Below are 22,289 nucleotides of genomic sequence, written 5' to 3' on the forward strand. Positions count from 1 at the left end.
GCGTGTCCAGCAGAACGGAGGGCGGATGTCTGACGTCAGAGCCGGATCCAGCATCGCAGGGATCGCCGCACAGGGTAAGTAGGTATAGGGCTAGTTTTGATTTGCTTGAAACATTTTTTTGCTTAGCAGGGCTGCACAAGCGATCGCAGCTCTGCTAAGCTAAAATACACTCCCCCATAGGCGTGGACTAGTTGATCGCAGCAGCAGCAAAAAGTTGCTGGCTGCGATCAACTCGGAATGACCACCTCTAGACATTCAAAGTGGGGTCTCAGATCTTCCCCAATCAGACGCATGGCTGTACACCAGAAGCGATTATGACTCTAGAGTGGTCACAGCAACCTGCAACTCATAATCAGGCCCTATTTGTAGCAAATCAAATGACAAATATGCAGTCTAAAAGTTACTGTGGACTTGGCAAGGGTATAGCATGTAAACCACTGTTGATGCAGGAGAACCACAGTAATACATCACATCCAAATGTAAAGCATTTGACTTAGAACGTCTGACTGGAGCTCCAAACACTGGCATTGTGCATAATATACAGTTATAATACGGAGCATAAGATGAGGTAGTGGAGGATATTGGTGCACAGAGGAGGATAAAGAGCGACACAAACACTGAATGGCAACAGTCACATCGCTGCACCTGCTCCTTCTCTGGGCACGACCCCTGGAAGATACCCGCGCTAAGTGACAGACAAAGGACAAATATGGAGGGAAGAGTATAAACGTGTCACTCCCCCCTCCACCCCCATGTTTGCCTCCTACAGTATTATGGATCATAAATTGAAAATTAATGTCTGCAATTCCGAGAACAGTCTCATAATGACGTCACTAAGTGACACTTGCACCAGTTTATTATCATTCACAGTCATCCAGAAACGACACATCTGTGTCAGCAGCGCTGCCCCCTCCATGTGACCTTGGTGCCGACGCTGTGTCACAAACCAGCAGCTGCATAGCGCTAATGTTGTTTGTGTTTCCCAGGAGAGAGCAGTTTCCTGATGAGAACCCTGAATAATGTCACAATGAGGTAGAGCGTCACAGTGAGACAGACGCTGATGAATAAAATGACATCCAGCAGATACTGCTGATACCAGGGCTGCTGATAAGAATAGGGATGAAGATGGCCGCCTCCTCCTGACTGGATGATGTGCTCCACCCACCGTAATAACTGCTGGTCTGGAGGGAATGGGAGAGATTTCCTGATGGCGCTCAGCTTCATTGCTGAATCTTTGTAGCTGTGGAGACAGAGAGAGAACGAGAGTTACTAAGATCGCTAATCCAGAACCCAAGCACACCAAGGCATACAGTATCAGTACTATATTATGGTTCAAACTGTCAACAGGCACCACCAGACCTTATCTTATTTTACTGACATTGGGGGCTATTCAGAGATGGTCGCAGACTTGCTCTCGTATGTGGCCTCTCCTCACCTTTGCCACGAAAACACCAGGAGTAGGCCTACCACCTTTCAGGCTGAGAACATCAGGACTGCCCCCGGGCCTAACCCTCAAGGTGAGCAGAGAGCTGTGGGGGGAGAACACTAAGACTAGGCTTTGCAGGGACATTTCCATCGAACCTGAGTGTGCTCCCCACATTCTTATTCCCACCTGAGACCAGAACATTTATAATTTTAACAAAATAATGTTATCCCAAGTTTCCCCCTTCCATCGGTTTCCTGCAATTGTGTTCTTGCCATGTGCATTTAAAAAGAAAATTCTAAAAACATACATCCACCCCACTGTGTGCTATTCCTCTCTGCCAGCGGTGACCTACGCAGTGCACCCAGATGCTTGCCTCAGATAGTTCTTACGCAGGCAGGATGTTCTTTACGTGGATCTTTTCATACAGGTTATATCATACTACTACACAAGTGTCAGTTTTCCCATATATGCATTGGGCCCTTGTATGAATCACCTCTCACAGTGTAACCTTCATAGCGCGCTCAACATGGCTGCCTCATCTGGTACGCTTGTGGATGGGATGAAAAATACATGGACCTGACGGTTTTCTTAGAACCCTACTCTGAGCATTAGGACACTGTAATCACCCCATTTTGTGTCATCTTGCCGTGCGCCCAAGATGGCTACCTCACCTGGTACCTTGTGAGGGTGGAATACACAACCCTTGGAAGTTATTAATCAAAATGCCTACACCAATCCTGCATTATGCTTACTGTGCGCTTGAGGTTTTCTTTTTATGTCTGTGTGGCTTGTCTATTGCTGTATTACTTAAAGCTTCTGTATATGTGCATTGTTTTTGATGTCTATAAAGCACCTCGAGTCATTTTGGAGAAATAGCGCTATATATATATATATATATATATATATATATATATAAATAAAATATTAATAATAATAATAATAATAATAATAATTATTATTATTATTATTATTATTATTATTTATTATTTATCTGCAAGCCTGGAATTTTCATAGCCATTTACACATCAACAGCATGTATTTACAATAAACATATATATTGACTTGAAGGAATACCTTTACGGGACAGCTTCCATTACTCTTTGAGGAATCCATCTATGCATGCTGGTTATGGATTAAAATCTGTTTGCATTATAATACAAGACTAGTGACTGCCACTTCTTTCCCCTATGTTTTATGTACTAATTCCCTATAATTGAAGACCTTGGAATATTAGCCAGCAATACATGTATTTATGTGGCATTTTTATGGGCTCTTTTTTTCTTACTTTGTGAATGCAGATTTTTGCAAATTAGTATCTGTTGCAACTTGCTGTTTCTGCTTTTTTTTCTTATCTCTGCAAAAACTCCTCTTGTGATTGTTTTTTGAACCACTTGTCCAGCGTGGTCGCATATGATGTAACCACACAAGACTGGACTTTCCCTGACATGGTCGCATCTGGTGCGACTGCTCAGAAACGCCCACAGGGTGACTGCTGGAAGATGATCTTCGCACAAGCCGCAAATCTCAGGGGGACCGCCCGACCCCACTGATTCCTGGTTCCCTCCCTCAGTGTCTGCTTTGCTGAAGATCACCAGCCCCATGGAAAATGTAAATGAAGCAGCCGTCAGTCTCCCAGTGTATACCCGGTGGCTGCAGAGAGGAGCAGCTGCTAGGGAAATGTAAACGTAACAGCCCCCAGCCTCCCAGTGTATACCCGGCAGCTGCAGAGAGGAGCAGCTGCTGGGGAAATGTAAATGAAACAGCCCCCTGCCTCCCAGTGTATACCCGGCTGCTGCAGTGAGGAGCAGCTGCTGGGGAAATGTAAATGAAGCAGCCGTCAGTCTCCCAGTGTATACCCGTTGGTTGCAGAGAGGAGCAGCTGCTGGGGAAATGTAAATGAAACAGCCCCAGCCTCCCAGTGTATACCCAGGAGCTGCAGAGAGGAGCAGCTGCTGGGGAAATGTAAATTAGTCAAGAGCCCCCTGCCTCCCAGTGTATACCCTGCAGCTGCAAAAGAGAGCAGCTGCTGGGGAAATGTAATTGAAGCAGCCCCCAGCCTCCCAGTGTATACGAGGCAGCTGCAGGGAGGAGCAGCTGCTGGGAAAATGTAAATGAAGCAGCCCCAGCCTCCCAGTGTATACCTGGCAGCTGCAGAGAGGTGCAGCTGCTGAAGAAATGTAAATGAAGCAGCTTCCAGCCTCCCAATGTATACCCTGCAGTTGGAGAGAGAAGCAGCTGCTGGGGAAATGTAAATGAAGCAGCTTCCAGTCTCCCAGTGTATACCCTACAGCTGCAGAAAGGAGCAGCTGCTAGGAAATGTAAATGAAGCAGCCCCAGCCTCCCAGTGTATATCCAGCAGCTGGAGAGAGGAGCAGCTGCTGGGGAAATGTAAATTAAGCAGCCCCAGCCTCCCAGTGTATACCCGGCAGCTGCAAAGAGGTGCAGCTGCTGGGGAAATGTAAATGAAGCAGCCTCCCAGTGTATACCCGGTGGTTGCAGAGAGGAGCAGCTGCCGGGGAAATGTAAATGAAACAGCCCCAGCCTCCCAGTGTATACCAAGCAGCTGCAGAGAGGAGCAGCTGCTGGGGAAATGTAAATTAATCAAGAGCCCCCTGCCTCCCAGTGTATACCCTGCAGCTGCAAAAGAGAGCAGCTGCTGGGGAAATGTAATTGAAGTAGCCCCCAGCCTCCCAGTGTATACGAGGCAGCTGCAGGGAGGAGCAGCTGCTGGGAAAATGTAAATAAAGCAGCCCCAACCTCCCAGTCTATACCCTGCAGCTGCAGAGAGGAGCAACTGCTGGGGAAATGTAAATGAAGCAGCCCCCAGCCTCCAAGTGTAAACCTGACAGTTGGAGAGAGAAGCAGCTGCTGGGGCAATGTAAATGAAGCAGCCCCAGCCTCTCAGTGTATACCCAACAGCTGGAGAGAGGCGCAGCTGCTGGGAAATGTAAATTAAGCAGCCCCTAGCCTCCCAGTGTAAACCCGGCAGTTGGAGAGAGAAGCAGCTGCTGGGGAAATGTAAATGAAGCAGCCTCCCAGTGTATAACCTGTAGCTGCAGAAAGGAGCATCTGCTGGGGAAATGTAAATGAAGCAGCGCTGGCCTCCCAGTGTATTCATGGCAGCTACAGAGAGGAGCAGCTGCTGGGGAAATGTAAATGAAGCAGCCCCAGCCTCCCAGTGTATACCCGGCTGCTGCAGAGAGGAGAAGCTGCTGGGGAAATGTAAATGAAGCATCCCCCAGCATCCCAGTGTATACCCGGTGGCTGCAGAGGAGAGCAGCTGCTGGGGAAATGTAAATGAAGCAGCCCCAGCCTCAGAGTGTATACCCGGCAGTTGGAGAGAGAAGCAGCTGCTGGGCAAATGTAAATTAAGCAGCCCCAGCCTCCCAGTGTATACCCGGCAGCTGGAGAGAGAAGCAGCTGCTGAGGAAATGTAAATTAAGCAGCCTCCCAGTGTATACCCTGCAGCTGCAGAGAGGAGCAGCTGCGGGGGAAATGTAAATCAAGCAGCCTCCAGCCTCCCAGTGTATACCCTGCAGCTGCAGAGAGGAGCAGCTGCTGGGGAAATGTAAATGAAGCAGCGCGGCCCTCCCAGTGTATGCATGGCAGCTGGAGAGAGGAGCAGCTGCTGGGGACACCTGACTGCTGCAGAGAGGAGAATCTGCCGGAGAAATGCAAAGCTGTGATGTTCTGATCATCGATGGGTTGATAAATTGATAGTTGATAATATAAAAAAACTATTTAAAAAAAATGAAAATATTTTTTGTTAAAAAATTGAGTTAGATAAATTTTAAACAGATGTTCGTAACCTCATGCAATCATAAAAATGGCAATTTCTGAGCAGCTCATTAAGTGGTTAACAACATCGTCATTATTAGTAATAATTACATGTACAGTATGTACCTTTTATTTTCTATGACTTCCAGAATAGTGTGTGCAAAGTTTTCAGACTTCAGTTGATCAGGTGGAATAAATGTTCCCATGTTTTTCGCTTTAACTCGGATCACATTTTCATACTGGTCCCCGAAAAGTGGAATCCCCAAAACAGGAACTCCGTGGTACACTGCCTCATTCAAACTATTCTGTCCTCCATGTGTCACCAAAAGACGGACCTTAGGGTGTCCTGTAATAAAACCGTAACATTGAATTTATGCCAAAACATTGTGTGCATGGAGGTTCCTAAATAATCACAGAGCATAGATATATAGTACAGCAGTAAATTCAACAAATGCAGGCTTGGACTGGCCCACCGGGGTACAGGGAAAACCACCAGTGGGCCTCACTGCCTGGGGCCCCACCTCATGCTCTAAGGATCAGGTTCCAGACTGTGCACTTGAATTATACATTATACACGTTACCTTATACTGGACTATGGTGTATTTTATACAGTGCGTTGCTGTTATTAATCTGGTACATTATCATGCATGCAGCATCTGAATTTACTGTATAGATTTATGAAGGGGCCCAGACGTTGCACTCTCTAATGGTCAGTCAAACCAATGAGGTGGCAGGCCACACCCCCTCTGCAGACTGGCCACACCCATAAACATGGGCTGGTGGGCCCTACATGCCCCAGTCCGACACTGAACAAATGAGACAGGACTCATATTCACAGATGTGCGCTAATACCACCGCAGCAGTGAATGTGTACGCAGCGACTGTGAAATTATGCAAATGTTGCAGCTGCCTGGATTCATATTGAGACACCAACTAGCGACTATGCCAAAGACACAGTGTCGACTGCAGATCAGTCGATTATCGAAATGACCAGCCCCGGTCTTACAGCAAAACGTAAGACGCTGGGGACATTTTAAGTGCGCCCAGGATCACAGTTGAAGGTTCAGATATGCCCCAAGAACAGTCCCGCTACTCTGCAGCCACCGTTGCAAGACCATCAAGGTACACGCGCAGTGAGACTTAGACATATGAGCAGTCGTACAATAATCGCTCCACTGCTAAAAAATTGGGTTTGCATACAATACTGAATCAGGCCCTTGCACCCATTATAAATACGCCAATGCTCAAGGGCCTGATTCAGTATTGTATGGTACAGGGTGTGTGGTGTGGGCCACCCAGGGGCCAGTGCCCACACCACACACCCTGTACCTATATAATTATACGTACCCCCATGAACTCCCACAGCGGTGCGGTGGCCATTTTCCTGGTGATTCGCGCATGCGTAGTAGATATGTCCCTGGGAATAAGGCGTGGGCGCCTTTTTCCCAGAGACCTGCGTCTGTGCAGTAGTCTCAAAGAACGAGTCTACATTGCTGTGGCCATAGCCAGAGAGGAGGGGGCCTCCTCCTCTCTATAGCCACCCCCGCCCTTGAGCACTGCCCTTGAGCAAGTAAATAAAATATTATAGGGGCATATTTATCAAACCTTCTGAAGAGGAGTTGTTGCCCATAGCAACCAAATTCTAGCTATCAGTTTTCTAGTACATTGTATGAAATTATAGCTAGAAGCTGATTTTTTGCTATAGGCCACAAGTTCCCAAACGCGGTCCTCAAGGCACCCCAGCAGTCCAGGATTTAGGTATATCCATGGCTCAGCACAGATGGTTAAATCAAATTGACTTAAGTGCTAATTAAGTCACCTGTGGCCAAGCATGGATACATTTAAAACCTGGACCGTTGTGGTGCCTTGAGGACCACGTTTGGGAACAATCTGCTATAGGCAACACCTAGGGGGAGATTCGAATGTTTGAAAAGTCAGTTGGGAGTCTGTTTTTTCCTATCTAATAGACAGGAAAAAACAGACACCCAAACGACTTTTCAAACATTTGAATCTCCCCCTAATGTGTCTTCTTTAGGAGGTTTGATAAATCTTCCCCTGTAGGAGATGGGTAGATGATGATGACACTTGCTACAGCGCAAGTAGCCAGGTTAGTAATTTGTAGGCAAATTGGATCATGAACGACCCTCAGGCATGGCTTTGCCCGATAAGAGCTCAGCTATGTGTTAGTCTGACTGCACAGTGTGTTCCGCAGTAAGTGCCAGTACAGCAAATACGTACAGGACTCCAATGCAATGTGGTCATCAGTTCCAGTGCTGAACATTCAGAACTATTAAAAAAAATGGCAAAAAAATGTGTAGTGTTATGTACACACAGAAATAGCAGCTGGTGCGTCTTTAGACCATTAGTGGCACCATCAGCCCTATGGCAGGTGTGGTCTTTCCATCCGTGTATGGCCTCCTAAGTGAGCGGTCAAGCGTCTGTTTACGCAGCCACTTTCACCGGCGCGCCTGCGTAACATTGAATTTATGCAGCACTCCCATAAGATGGACTATCTCTGTGCCTGCGCTAACACACCTCCTTGTCACCGCCAGGATCGCTCCCTACACTTTCTGTACATTTCTTCCTGCATGCGCCTGAAATTACAATTGCAGCAATGAGTGTTGCGATGTAGACGCTTCTCCCTGCATGTGCCTGAAATTACAACTGCAGCAATGAGTGTTGCGATGTAGACGCTTCTCCCTGCATGTGCCTGAAATTACAACTGCAGCAATGAGTGTTGCGATGTAGACGCTTCACCCTGCATGTGCCTGAAATTACAATTGCAGCAATGAGTGTTGCGATGTAGACGCTTCTCCCTGCATGTGCCTGAAATTACAACTGCAGCAATGAGTGTTGCGATGTAGACGCTTCTCCCTGCATGTGCCTGAAATTACAATTGCAATGAGTGTTGCGATGTAGACGCTTCTCCCTGCATGTGCCTGAAATTACAACTGCAGCAATGAGTGTTGCGATGTAGACGCTTCTCCCTGCATGTGCCTGAAATTACAACTGCAGCAATGAGTGTTGCGATGTAGACGCTTCTCCCTGCATGTGCCTGAAATTACAACTGCAGCAATGAGTGTTGCGATGTAGACGCTTCACCCTGCATGTGCCTGAAATTACAATTGCAGCAATGAGTGTTGCGATGTAGACGCTTCTCCCTGCATGTGCCTGAAATTACAACTGCAGCAATGAGTGTTGCGATGTAGACGCTTCTCCCTGCATGTGCCTGAAATTACAATTGCAATGAGTGTTGCGATGTAGACGCTTCTCCCTGCATGTGCCTGAAATTACAATTGCAATGAGTGTTGCGACTTAGACAAATGTGCAGTAGCAAAAAAAAATCGCTCTTCTACGTCTAACACCGGAAGTGCATACACCTCTAAATCAAGCCCGTAGGTGTCTATTTACTAAGCCTTGAACAGAGATAAAGTGGTTGGGGATAATGTACCAGACAATCAGCAATGTTACAGGCTGTGTTTGAAAAATGTCGGTTAGGAGCTGGTTGGCTGGAACTTTATCTCCATCCAAGGCTTAGTAAATAGAGTAGACCCCATAGTCTGTAGCTGAACAGTTACAGATTAAGGGGGAGATGTAGCAAGGCTTGCAGAGAGATAAAGTGGAGATGTTGACAAAAGCATTGGAGAGAGATAAAGTGGAGATGTTGACAAAAGCAACAACCAGCTTCTGTCATTTATTTAGCACAGTGAGTTGACCGTTATAAGCTGATTGCATAGCTCACAACTTTTTTGTCACTTCAACACGGGACCCAAAAAGGGTGTGTGGCTTCTGTTGAATGGGGGAGTGACCTCAGATGGGAGAATGTGTCCTTGCAGCACATCCCCCATTTTTAGATGCTATGTGTGTGTGCACGGCATCTATTTAGGGATCACTCGCTGCTATGTGCAGAGCAGAACAGCGGGTGATCAAAGGCTCCCAACCTTCCCCACCCCCGCGGGACACTCTCCATAACTGGGTACATCTCCTCAAAATCAGCAATTAGGCAACATGACATGACAACATGCTTTGGTGGCACATGGACTGTCAGAGCAGTTGGGCTACAGATAATGTTTCACTTCCTCTGGCTTACTGAAGCTCCCTCTAGTGATGACCATCAACCATCAATGGTTAATATCCATCAATGGTTCACTGCCAGTGCCAATAGCCAGTGGTTTTGCCATTAAGTGCCGAAGATCCAATGATTCTCCGCCATTGATGGCCAACTAGGGAATCAATGTTTTTCTTTGTTTTCCTGACATCACGAGCGACACAAATCTTAGCATCGTCCCCAGTGGCCCACTAAGCTCACTCCATGACACTGATTGGCCCGTGGCCCCCAGCAATGATGGACATAGAGGGGAACAAACTATTGATATTTCACCAGCAGTAGTTTCAGACCATCGATGGTAATCACTAATGGCACCATCAATGGTTTACCCATCAAAGGCCATACCTAGCTCCCTCTAGTAATTAGTGTTTGCTGTCATAGTAACCATAAAGATGGCTGTGATTGGTGAAAGGTGTAGTAGGCTGCTTACTATAGGTTACTAAACTACAGCCAAGACTGGCCAGTAGAGGGAGCTTCAGTAACACAGAGGTCAGGAAAATATCAACTTCATGCACATGGAGACTCTTACAGAATTTATTATTACTGGGTGTTACGTCTACTCAGTAATTAACATAAAGTAGACAGATAGCATCTGTACTTTTCTGTTGGGTAATTGTACAGGAGTCTCACCTAAGAGATCATTCTGGGACAGCCAGTCCATGATTTTCACATTAGGAGCAGTTTCTACTTCTTCTGGCCACTGTGACCTCTGGAATCTCCAGATAACTTTCTGAGGAATTTTAGCAAATCCAGCATTCATCTCCTTTACAAATTCCACTAATGGGATTGAAGATATCATAGAACCCAGCGTCACTACAATAAAGCCAGACTCCCCGGACTCTGCTATAAAGTCTTCCAGTTCCTGCACAGACAGAAAACAGAGATAGAGAGGGCTGAATAAGGCACAGATCCATCATGTACAAACAATTTTTAACATCTAAATTAGCAAAGTGAAAATTTAAATATCACTTGAACTTAGCAAAAAGCTCTGCCGGGAGAAGGGCTCCGATAAGAGCCCAACCCATCAAAGAGTTGGAAGCAGAGTGAAAGCTTACGCCACCAGTCTGTACACATACTGCTCATGCATCTGTGGGAGTAAGGGGCCCTACTCATTTGACGATGCGCCGCCGAGGTGCCCGACGGCCGAAACGGCCGACGAGCGACCCGGCGGCGGGGGGGCAGTGGCGGGGGAAATTAAGTTTCTTCACTCCCCCCGTCACGCGGCTGCATTGAAGTACAGGCAAATATGGATGAGATCGTCCATATTGGCCTGCATGCACAGCCGACGGGAGACCAGCGATGAACGAGCGCGGGGCCGCGCATCGTTCATCGCTGGAGTCTCCACACTGAAAGATATGAACGAGTTCTCGTTCATTTATGAACGAGATCGTTCATATCTTTCAGAAAATCGGCCAGTGTGTAGGGCCTATAACGGAGAGGGATCTGGAAGATCCCTCTCCGAAACAATAACTGTTACAGTAGTCCATAGGATAGTGCAAAATACATTAATCAGTGAAACAGTTGAATCACTAGACACTCAGGGCACTAATACTTGTATGCAAAAAATCACAAAGGACTATTACTGTAAGATACCAATATTTTGCACAGAGATATAATACTCACTTGTGATACAGGTTTTGCAGGTTTGGCCAATATTCCCCCAATATACTGAACGTGAGGCAGAAGCGGGCGAGCAAACTCGGTGGTAAAGTCTATATTATATATCCACAGCTCGGCTTTCAGGTGCAGGTCAGCTATGGATGGTCTGGACCCCACCGGAAAATGTTCTTCAATCACACTGTCAAACAAGGAGTCAGTTTTTTTCTCCACTATGTGAGATCCAAAGAACATTAAAGTGTTTTTCAAACGTCCAAAGAAATCCATGCGGTCAGTGAGCTGAGTCTGGAATAGTGGAACATATGACAGTGGAGAGGGAATTCCCACCCGTAAGGCATTGCCAAAGCCTCCTGGAAAGATTGCAATGTACGGAATTTCCAACTTCTCACAGACCAGAAAAGTGCAAGGATTAAATGCATCTACCACTGCGATGTCATATTTCTCTTTCCTTAAGAAGTTTAAGACATCTGACTGGTGTAATGTGATGTTGCACTGGTACGAAAGCTCGCCCAGAAATGCTAGGAAGTTCTGTAATCCATGTCTGAAAGGTAAGATGAATAAACATAAAAATAAAATATAACATCAATACCTAAAAACAATCTTCAGAGAATCTGAAACCTTTTAATTGCCCAGCCCTCTGAACAATGTGAATATGTTGCTGCTGGATAAGTGCTAATAATACTACTTTTATTGTAACACCTTTGATGCTTCCAGTCCTCTCCTCTATAAAGGAACCCTCGTCGTCCTCTCTGCTCCTGTTCCCACAGCCCCTGCAGTCCTCCAGTCATTATAAATACAGACTTCCTCAGACTGAAAGATGGGGATATTGCCACTATGCTTGGTGGGGTCAAAGGGGGTCTTATTGAATGTACATGGTATAAACCTTGGTTTTTAAAAGACAAATCAACATATAAATTGATGAAAGTTCCACTTTTGTTTTTGCTTTGCTTTTCCTATTTCAGTTTCTCTCTCCGATACAACCTCATCCTTTGTCACATATATTGGAGCTTTCTTAATCTTTCATGCAATAATAATTGATTGCAAACCAGTCTGCTCTTCTGTCATATAGATCTGATACCTATTTTGTCTACGATCTATATCATTGTGTTTTCATTTGTCTTGGTCTCTGATGTTTACTGTGATCTGCTCAATAAAAGATGTTTAAAAAAAAGAAAATGAAAGTTCCACTTTTAATTATGACCAGACATGCAGGCACTTGTGGCTCACCAACTGCCAGCATGCTGGGGCAGGCTTGCTGGGACCTGTAGAACAATATTATCATACCATGAACCCTGCACCCACCACCACCAGGGGTGCATGGCATAGCACTGTACTTTGAATAACAGAAGCTAGTTACTATAAGTAACTTCTCCACTTTATCTATTTCCAACAGGGCTATTTTATAGTAGGGGCAGCAGGGGCCACCCCACATTAGGACAGTAGTGCCGAGAGGGGGGCAGCAAGTGGCGTGCAGTGAGGTCAATGGCTGGGGAGGCACTAGATGATCACCAACCCCCCTCCCAAAAAAAAAACAAAGCATAGAATTTCCCTTATAGAAATGCAACCAGCACCAGGCTGAACCAGCCAGGGGCATAATGCCGTAGTATGGGAGTCACTCAGTGTGGGGTCCCCCTGCCATCACATTAACCATCCCCAGACCAGTCAGCCCAGGCCTGGAATTCCTCGGAAAGTGGGGACCACAAAAAAATAAATAGGGTTCTCCCTCCTAAACAACAACCAGCAGCCCAGTGCTATGCCATGCACCCCTGGTGGTGGTGGGAGCAGGGTTCATGGTATGATAATATTGTTCTACAGGTCCCAGCAAGCCTGCCCCAGCATGCTGGCAGTTGGTGAGCCACAAGTGCCTGCATGTCTGGTCATTAACGGGGTAATTCAGACCTGATCACTCGCTAGCAGTTTTTGCAGTGCTGCGATCAGATAGTCGCCGCCTACAGGGGAGTGTATTTTAGCTGTGCAAGTGTACAATCTCATGTGCAGCTGAGCGGTACAAAAAGATCTTTTGCGGTTTCTGAGTAGCCCAGGACTTACTCAGCCGCTGCGATCACATCAGCCTGTCCGGGGCCGGAATTGACGTCAGACACCCCCCCTGCAAACGCTTGGACACGCCTGCGTTTTTCCAACCACTCCCAGAGAATGGTCAGTTGCCACCCACAAAAGCCCTCTTCCTGTCAATCTTCTTGCGATCGGTCGTGCGAATGGATTCTTCGTAAAAAAAAACATTGCGCAGCAACGATCCACTTTGTACCCGTGTGACGTGCCTGCACATTGCGGTGCATACGCATGCACAGTTCTGACCTGTTCGCAGCGCTGCAAAAAACCCTAGCGAGGAATCAGGTCTGAATTACCCCCTAAGTGCCCACTGTCATCTGTAGTCCTCCTGTAAAGAAAATATTAAAATAATGACAAGACACATGTTTTAAAAAAAGTTTATTATACAGGGTCTTCATCTGGGGGCAGTGGCCCTTAAGCTCTTTTTCATGGCTGCCACCTCCCCAGAGCTTCCGACATCTACCTCCTGCATCTTTACCTGGGGGCAGTGGCCTTTAAGCTCGTTTGCTTGCCCGCCGCCTCCCCAGGGCTTCCAACATCTACTGTCTTCAGGAGCTCTTGCCTGTTCCTTCCCTGCGGGGTCATGATGTGGCTCGCGGTTGACATCTTGAATTTCAAAAATAATGTTAAGGCCATCTGCCAAACAGAGAAGCACGATTCGTTACTCAACACATTTTCACTGCTCCACAGTCCGGTGTTGGTGTGCTTTACACCACTTATCCGATGCTTGGCATTGGACTTAGTGATGTGAGGCTTGCATGCAGCTGCTCGGCCATGGAAAACCCATTATATTGAGCTCCTGCAGGGCCACCACACAGCTTTTGTGCTTACGCCTCAGCTATGGTATCAGCAGAGCGTTGGCGACTTTTACGCCCCATGCGCCTTAGCAGTTGTTGACCTCGCTCTGTTATTTTACGTGGGCTTCCGCTTCGTGGCTGAGTTGGTGTTGTTCCTAAATGCTTCTACTTTCTAACATCACTTACAGTTGACTGTGGAATACCCAGCAGGGATTAAATTTACGAACTGTCTTATTGCAAAGACGACATCCTATCACAGTACCAAGCTTGAAGTCACTGAGACCCATTTTGTATCACAAATATTTGCAAATGGAGACTGCATGGCTTGGTGCTTGATTTTATACACCAGTGGCAACTGGTCTGATTGAAACACCTGAATTCAATAATTAACAGGTGTGACCATATTTAAATTTTTACAAATTTATTGCAGCATTCTTAAAATTCAAGCAGTACTGGACGGTCAACGTCTCGGTCCATGCCAGGATCTCTGTCAAGACCTAGAAACACTTAAATAAACCATAACAAACAAACCCCCGACGGGCACTCAGGGACTCTTATATACCCTACCTGTCTTGTTTGGGACTAAACACGTGGAGACCACCAGAACAATGAGTTGATATTCAATTTGTCGAGCCATACACTCAATACAGCAGAGCATTCTTTATATAATTCTCTATGGTATAACCATAATATCACTTTGCTAATTTCATTAATAGGGGCATATAATTATTCTTCACTTAAATAAAATGCATATATACATGCATATGTATCTCCTATACATTTGTCCAGATATATGACTCTATGACTCATTTTCTAACGCTGGGTATGGCTAGGAGCTCTGAGTCATAGAGTCACAGATCTGGATAGGAGAGACCAGGCGTGCAAGTGTGGCGTTAGGCTCGGGTACGGCGTACCGTTAAGAATCTAGCCGCTGGTACGCCATACCCGCGGGCCTCCACTCACACACACCATAGCCGCCGTTATCGGCTATTACTGTAAAAGCCACCGATGTGCTCCTCCTCCCCTTCCCAGCCCGCTGCTGTGTCAGTGAAGAAGAGGAGAGTGCAGTGCGGTCCCGTCCTTCAGTGCTGCTCAGTCAGACTTTGGTCTCCGGCAGCGGCGTGTATCTTCTCAACTGAGCACCGGTTCGTTTGCCAAGTAGAGCTTGCGGACTGGCAGCCGCGGCTCCAGGGTCGGATCTACACTTCTCTTTTCTTTTTGGGGGGGGGGTGTTACGGTCTAATCTTGACCCCTCCCCTCTCCAGTCCTGACTCCTCCCCTCTCTCATCGTGACTCCTCCCCTCTCCCGTCTTGACTCCTCCCCTCTCCCGTCTTGACTCCTCCCCTCTCCAGTCTTGACTCCTCCCCTCTCCAGTCCAAATTTCTCCATCACACAAATAGGTGTAATTGCAGGTAAAGGATTTGTTAGTGGATGTTAGGTATAATAATCCCTTCTACAACACATCAAAGCAAAGTTCACCAATATGACATCTATCCAAATCCCTCCTTATGTTCATCATAGTGTATGATACGTCACGTACAGTTGTGATACCTACAGTATAAAAAGTTATAATCCCCTAATATTGGGGTATAGCAAAAGAAAATTAAATAAAATAATTAAATAAAAACAAAATGTCTGGAGTAATTATTTGCATCTATTTCTCATCTTAATATGAGGTACTGATATAGACAGTCAATCATCATGGTTTATATGTCAACGTCGTTATGAAATACAGTATTATCATAAACATTGATTGACTGACTATATAAGCGCATTATATTAAAATGAGAAACACTAACAATGTGATAATACCTATAATTCCTTTCTTTGGGATACTAGCAACTTTTATGGATACAAATGGTAACAACTGGCATACTATGTTACTGAACCAGGAAGGGAAGACACATTATAATACCCTGTTATATTATTATAATAAGGGGAACTGCTGAATAGTACCAAGGGGATTTTAGGCACAGAGTCTTGGGGGGTTAGGCCAATTATTTAAAAATCCCACACAGTACTCAACACTTGCCAACCCTAACAGATGAATTCCACATTTGTAATTGTCCAATAATGGAGTTTGAGACTAACCAGGATTAAGTGAGAGTACGTAATACTCGCAGGAGATCACCCGTAGATTAAAATCCCTTTTGCGTCTATGTGCCACATAGGTTTGGGAAATCCCCCCACCACCCTTTTTTTCCCCAGAAAATTTTTGCTAGTATACCAAAGATCTCTGATTGATACAATTAATTTAAGGAATTATAGGTATTATCACATTGTTGTATAGAATTTAGCCAGTGCTACTGCATACGTATGTTGTTCATAAATATACCACTTCAGATACAGCAGATGTCATACTTCTTATTAGGCTCATTCAGCTATCCCCAAAATGAAAGGGATAAGCAATTATAGTGAAGTACTGTTTAATAATTGTCAATTTCAGCCAAACCTGAGCCTGCACCAGTGGGAGAACCCAGGACTTGCACTGTTTCAAGTGCATTCTGAACTGCTTAAAAACAGTTCATGTCTAGCTGGTAATTGTCAAAATTTGGCCACTTGGAAATACCTGTAATCTGTGTGGAGTTTATATGTTTTTGTTTTTCTCATATTAAATCTTACAATTAAACAGTATTTCACTATAATTGCTTATCTCTTACATTTTGGGTATATCTGAATGAGCCTAATAAGAAGTATACTGTGAGATATGACATCTGCTGTATCTGAAGTGGTATATTTACGAATGACCTACATACTGTATACAGTATGTTTCATTTTTACAGGTACCCCTATTGGATTCTACATGGACAAGTGGACGTGAATGGCCGGCGTGGGATGTAGGTAAGTATGTGTAAGTGTTTTTAATAAATTTTTACTGTCACGGTGTGTTGTGTTTTCATTTGGGTATTTTTTGTTGTTGTGGAACTACAGGTACCAGTGGGCCCGTTATTTTCCCACATGCTGGTACTTGTGGTGCTCCAAGTACCAGCAAGCGGGAGAGGCTTGCTGGGACTTATAGTTCCACAACAAAAAACAATAACGAGATTTATGGTAAGAACTTACCGTTGTTAAATCTCTTTCTGCGAGGTACCCTGGGCTAAACAAGGATTAACATCGGGGGTGTAGAGTAAGATCTTGATCCGAGTCACCAACAGGCTCAAAGCTTTTGACTGTTCCCAAGATGCTCAGCGCCGCCTCCTCTATAACCCCGCCTCCATGCACAGGGAGCTCAGTTTAGTTAACCAGCCTAATGCAGTAGCAGGTATCCGAGACGACAACCGCTCGTAGACAAGTACATCACACACTCACCACAGGAGAGGGTGTCAGTGGCTATGCCAATACCAACCCAAAGAAGCTAAATGCGTCAGGGTGGACGCCTTGTGGAGCCCAGTGTACCTCACAGAAAGAGATTTAACAACGGTAAGTTCTTACCATAAATCTCGTTTTCTGCTGCGGGGTACACTGGGCTCCACAAGGATTAACATCGGGGATGTCCTAAAGCAGTTCCTTATGGGAGGGGATGCACTGTAGCGGGCACAAGAACCCGGCGTCCAAAGGAAGCATCCTGGAAAGCGGCGGTATCAAAGGCATAGAACCTCAAGAACGTGTTCCCGGAAGACCACGTTGCCGCCTTGCACAATTGTTCAAGGGTCGCACCACGGTGGGCCGCCCAAGAAGGTCCAACTGACCGAGTAGAATGGGCCTTAATGGCAGCAGGAGCTGGACGACCAGCCTGTACATAAGCATGTGCAATCACCATTCTAATCCATCTGGCCAGAGTCTGCTTGGAAGCAGGCCAGCCACGTTTGTGAAATCCAAACAATACAAAAGAGAATCAGATTTCCTACTGGAGGAAGTTCTCTTCACGTAGATACGGAGAGCCCGTACCACATCCAAAGACCGCTCTTTGGCAGACAACTCAGGAGAATTAAAGGCCGGAACCACAATCTCCTGGTTAAGGTGGAAGGAAGACACCACCTTAGGTAAATAACCTGGCCGCGTTCTAAGAACCACCCGGTCACGTTCTGAATAGGCTGCCTGAGGCATACTGCATGGCACCAACTTACAAACTGAGCTCCCTGTGCATGGAGGTGGGGTTATAGAGGAGGCGGCACTGAGCATATTGGGAACAATCAAAAGCTTTGAGCCTGTTGGTGCCTCGGATCAAGATCCTACTCTACACCCCCGATGGAGCCCAGTGTACCCCGCAGCAGAAATTCTATTTTTGACTACACTTATGGCTATCAGCCCGGCACCCACCACCCAGGGGTGCTAGGGACAGCCTCGGGCTTCACCCCTGGCCCTTGGTTGCCTGGAGGGGGGGGACCCCTTCATTTAAGGTGTCCCCACTCCTCCAGGGAACCCTGGCCAGTGGTGACTAGTTGGGGGGGTAATGCCATGGCCGCAGGGCCCTACATAAATGTGTCCCCCGGCTGTGGCATTATCTCCCTGGCTAGTGGAGCCCGGTTCTGGTTTTAAAAATACGGGGGACCCCTATGTCTTTTGTCCCCCGTATTTTTGGAACCAGGGCCGGCCCAAGAGCCCGGTGCTGGTTGTCTAAATACTGGGGAACCCCTGTCCAATTTTCCCCTGGTATTTAAACAACCAGGGCCGGCTCAAAGAGCCCGAGGCTGGTTATGCTTAGGAGGGGGAACCCCACGCAATTTTTTTTTACATTTTTAACTCATTCAGACCATTACCCATAGATAAGCATGCACGAATCTCACTGATCCGTGCATGACTATCTGAACACGCCAGCAAAAAGCAGGTCTATTTTGATAAAGCTAAATATTTATCGTATATACAACCCTTTATGAGGTCTAAGAACACTGTACGCTGTTTACTTAAGAAGTACCGTAAGGGTACGCAAGTTGCGTAACGATCGCTCAGCCGTAGGCGAGACGCTCAAGCGTCACGTTCGCTCACGGCCCAGAGATCACAGACAAGCACTCTGTTGGCTATGACTAACGTAATGATTCGCTATGGCGTAGCGGACGCTCGAGACCACGAGGAGATCACCAGCGACGCAGACGCTCACAACGCAAAACCTTTATATCTATACCCTTAACAATGAAATACACAGTAAACCTTAATGTAGAGACAAAGTGTAAGTGCAACCTTGTGTAACCTGATTAACTACAAAGCTGTTTGAGCGTCACCGACACTCAGAGAATTCTTAACACTATGAGAAAATACACAGATACTTGTTTAGGGTCCAAAGCCTATTAAATGTATTATAACTAATATACTTGTAAAAAGGAATCACAGTACAAATGATACACTACAATATAACAGAGACTTCCTAACCAAATAACTACACTATAAATACAATACAATACAATCTAATCAAGGGAAAATACGAGAGAAAGAGTAGAGAGAGAGAGAGAGAGATAGAGATGAGAGAAATGGCTCACAGTAAGACAATGATTACGGAGAAAAACTTACGCACAAGGGGAAACGATCGCATGCGCCTGGACATCCAGCACCCGATTTTCAGCAATGAGAACCGTTGAAGAGTGAGAGCTGGATGTGGTCGGCCTGCCTATTTATGCCCCACACACAATGCAATCTAATGGTCCCTACAATCTGATCGTCCATTGGACACAGGAATTCGGCTTCGCATCATAACAAAAGGTCATAGGTTAATTCATACAGGTGGGCTGTGACGATTTCCAACTGCTCAGGTGGGAGGGAAACTGGGTTTCCCGCCGCATGGGTAATAAAGTGCAAATAAAGTAAATGTTCATAAACTTCTTATGTCCATAACTATTCGCACGAGCGATTGATCTGCTTCAAACCAACACCGGAATATTTCTAATTAAATATTCTTCCGATGGATACTAAACACCACTGTATTACTCCTGTCTGACCCTTCGTATCAAACAAAGAGGGATTCCTCTGTTCATAAACATTCTATATTAACCAAACTTTCAGAATCTATCAAAGGGACCATGATCTACAAAATACATTATTACTGAAAATATGTAACGATTGAGTCGCACGCTACAACCACATAAACTCTACCGTAAATACGCATACCATGCGCCTGCGGGTGCCCGCGACTGTGAGTATGCGCACGTACGGGAGAGCGTACGCATGCGCAGCACGGACCTGTGTGAGGTGCAAATATGGTAGTGTGCATAGAGATATTTTTCTGACTTTGACAGTCCACCCTTTGGCAGTCAATAATAACTGCCACTTCCTGAAAACATTTCAAAAGGAGAAAAATATATGTCAGGGGTTAATTCATTTCCATGGTTGGGTGAGGGAGGAGAGAGGAGTAGGTGTGAAGAGGGTATGACCTAGTGTGATAGCAGAAGCATGTTTGTATGAGTCCATGTTTGGGGGGGTCATGTATCATCGTGCCGTACGTGTTGTAAATCAAGCTTCGAGGTATTGCGAAGTATACATTTGAATTCCTTCTTATCCTGTGGTACAGGTCTGTGGATGGGCTGTCAAACTTTACCGAGCTCTTTTCGGATTTTGAACAAAATGGGGAGCACATTTTAGTTGATGATACATGAATGGGGGGATATGTGATTGCTGATATCTGTGCCTGTATTCCCTATACTATGTGTGTTATTACCTGAGGGTTGTAGAGATGAAGATGAAGAACACTTATGGAAAATGCAATGATATTCTATGTCAGGTAAATGTACATCTGTCGTCGAAGTTTTGTTCGGTATCAGTTGAAAGTCGTCTTCTTTGCGCTGTTTTGCTCATTAAGCGTGAGCAATAAGCTTTGTCAATGCCATTAGATTTACAAAAAATGTTGGGCTAGCGTAATTTTAAGAATTCTAGGGAAACTGGGGATCCATGGCAAAGTTCATCAAGTGTCCATATCTCAAGTGGTCAAAACTTCGTCTTTGGTCTATCCGTTGTCTGTATAGCGTCTCATCAACTTCCTCGTCCAAGGGGGGTCTTGTTATCTTGGAGAAAAACCAGAAAAACAGGTGAAAGAAACGGACCGTAGAAATCGCATTTTCATCACATCATTGTTTCTATCATTGGGTCGTAAATCAAATCCAGGTTAATTACAGTTTCCTCACTCCTCAAACTCATCACTCTTGTACTTTGTTTGCACCTCATTAAAGCCTGCCCGCATCTAAATATCAATCCAATAGATATAACAACACCTAAAATACATAGGAGAAACTTTCCAACATCCATTATGACTCCTTGAGCCCAGTCTCCCAAACCGGAGAACCAATTTCGCGGGTTCAACCATGACACCCAACCAGTCAGCTCATTACCTACAGCAGCAAGGGTGAGATTGTGTTTTCGGCGAAATTCCCACTTTAATTGGAGAATATCGTCCATCTTTTGGTCTATGACCTCTACCGGATCCTCGGTGCTATTCGTGATATACGTGCAACACTTCACGCCGTACTGTGTTGCCAATGTAACACAATATCCGCCTGTCACTGCTGTGAGGTAATTAAGAATCATTCTATGCTGTACCAGTTCTGTTTTATAAGCTTGAAGTTCTCTTCCAGTGTATCTAAACGTGTCATCATACATTTCAGTGATATTATCTAACAAATTGGCGAGTGCGGAAATGTATCTATAATTCATCACTCCTCGAGCGGTGCGAGTGAAATCTAACGCCACCAGAACCTGAATCCCGGTGGATTCATGGATCAGATCAGAGGCCGGATGCTCTAACCTTTCTGACAGTTGTCTTTTAACTCGGTGCTCGTAATGAGTGTGAGTATAAGGAGCTTGGGCACCACGGTGTATGTCTTTCATTTTGTCATGTGTTACAGTCATCACTTCAGGCAATACTTTTCCAATATAACACAATCCTTCAGAGTTTGGGGCAAGCCACTTGTACGCCTTTCTCCCGCATATGAAATATGCATCATCGGGGAGAACATATGGGACGGAGAAAGACATTACCATATTACACACCTTCCAGGTGAAATCTCCTAGCCCTAATTCTTCCATCTGCTTAATGCACGTATCAGGTTGTACGATATGTGCACAGTATCCTGGTGATACTTCTCCAACTCTAGTAATCCTATTTCCTAAGGTGTATCTATACCGGAAAGATTTTCCTCTACTGGCTATGTGGCGTACAAGCTCTGTATCTGTAGGCATTCTATCTGCTCTATGTGAAAAGGTCATGGTGTGGTTACTCCATGACACTTCCCAATTTCCCGGCTTTCTGGGATTGGAGATGTTGAAACATAATAGGGACCTATCCACGTGGTATTGGTGGAGCTTCAAACTAGGAGGGCTGGAGATATTAAACCTCCGGTCCACCGGTCTCCCACCATTTAACTCAAGTACCTCCCCTATCGTTAAAGGAAATGGTACTAGCCCTGATTTGCTATGACCCTGAGGTACTTGAGAGCATACCCAACAATCTGTTTTGTTTAATACGTTACCCACTAAGGAGTGATAGTCACTCAATGGATGCCGGTCCATATGGATATTAAAACTGGATTGGCATTTCTTTATGCACCCATCCTCAATGACATTGTTACAGAG

The 22,289-nt window shown here is 45.6% G+C and overlaps 1 protein-coding gene across 1 annotated transcript in view; it reads right to left on the reverse strand.

The window, feature by feature from the left end:
* Positions 1-531: 531 nt before the first annotated feature.
* The window catches only part of LOC135056119 (UDP-glucuronosyltransferase 3A1-like), a 99,036-nt gene continuing 77,278 nt past the window's right edge, over positions 532-22,289 (reverse strand). The window contains exons 3-6 of the mRNA XM_063960905.1: positions 10,935-11,469; positions 9,942-10,173; positions 5,330-5,549; positions 532-1,240 (exon numbers count right to left, since the gene is read on the reverse strand). Of these exons, the coding sequence (XP_063816975.1) occupies positions 964-1,240; positions 5,330-5,549; positions 9,942-10,173; positions 10,935-11,469 (1,264 nt within the window). The 3' untranslated portion in view covers positions 532-963. The remainder of the gene's footprint in view (positions 1,241-5,329; positions 5,550-9,941; positions 10,174-10,934; positions 11,470-22,289) is intronic.

Source organism: Pseudophryne corroboree, chromosome 1 (genome assembly GCF_028390025.1).
Source record: "Pseudophryne corroboree isolate aPseCor3 chromosome 1, aPseCor3.hap2, whole genome shotgun sequence".
Lineage (NCBI taxonomy): Eukaryota > Metazoa > Chordata > Amphibia > Anura > Myobatrachidae > Pseudophryne > Pseudophryne corroboree.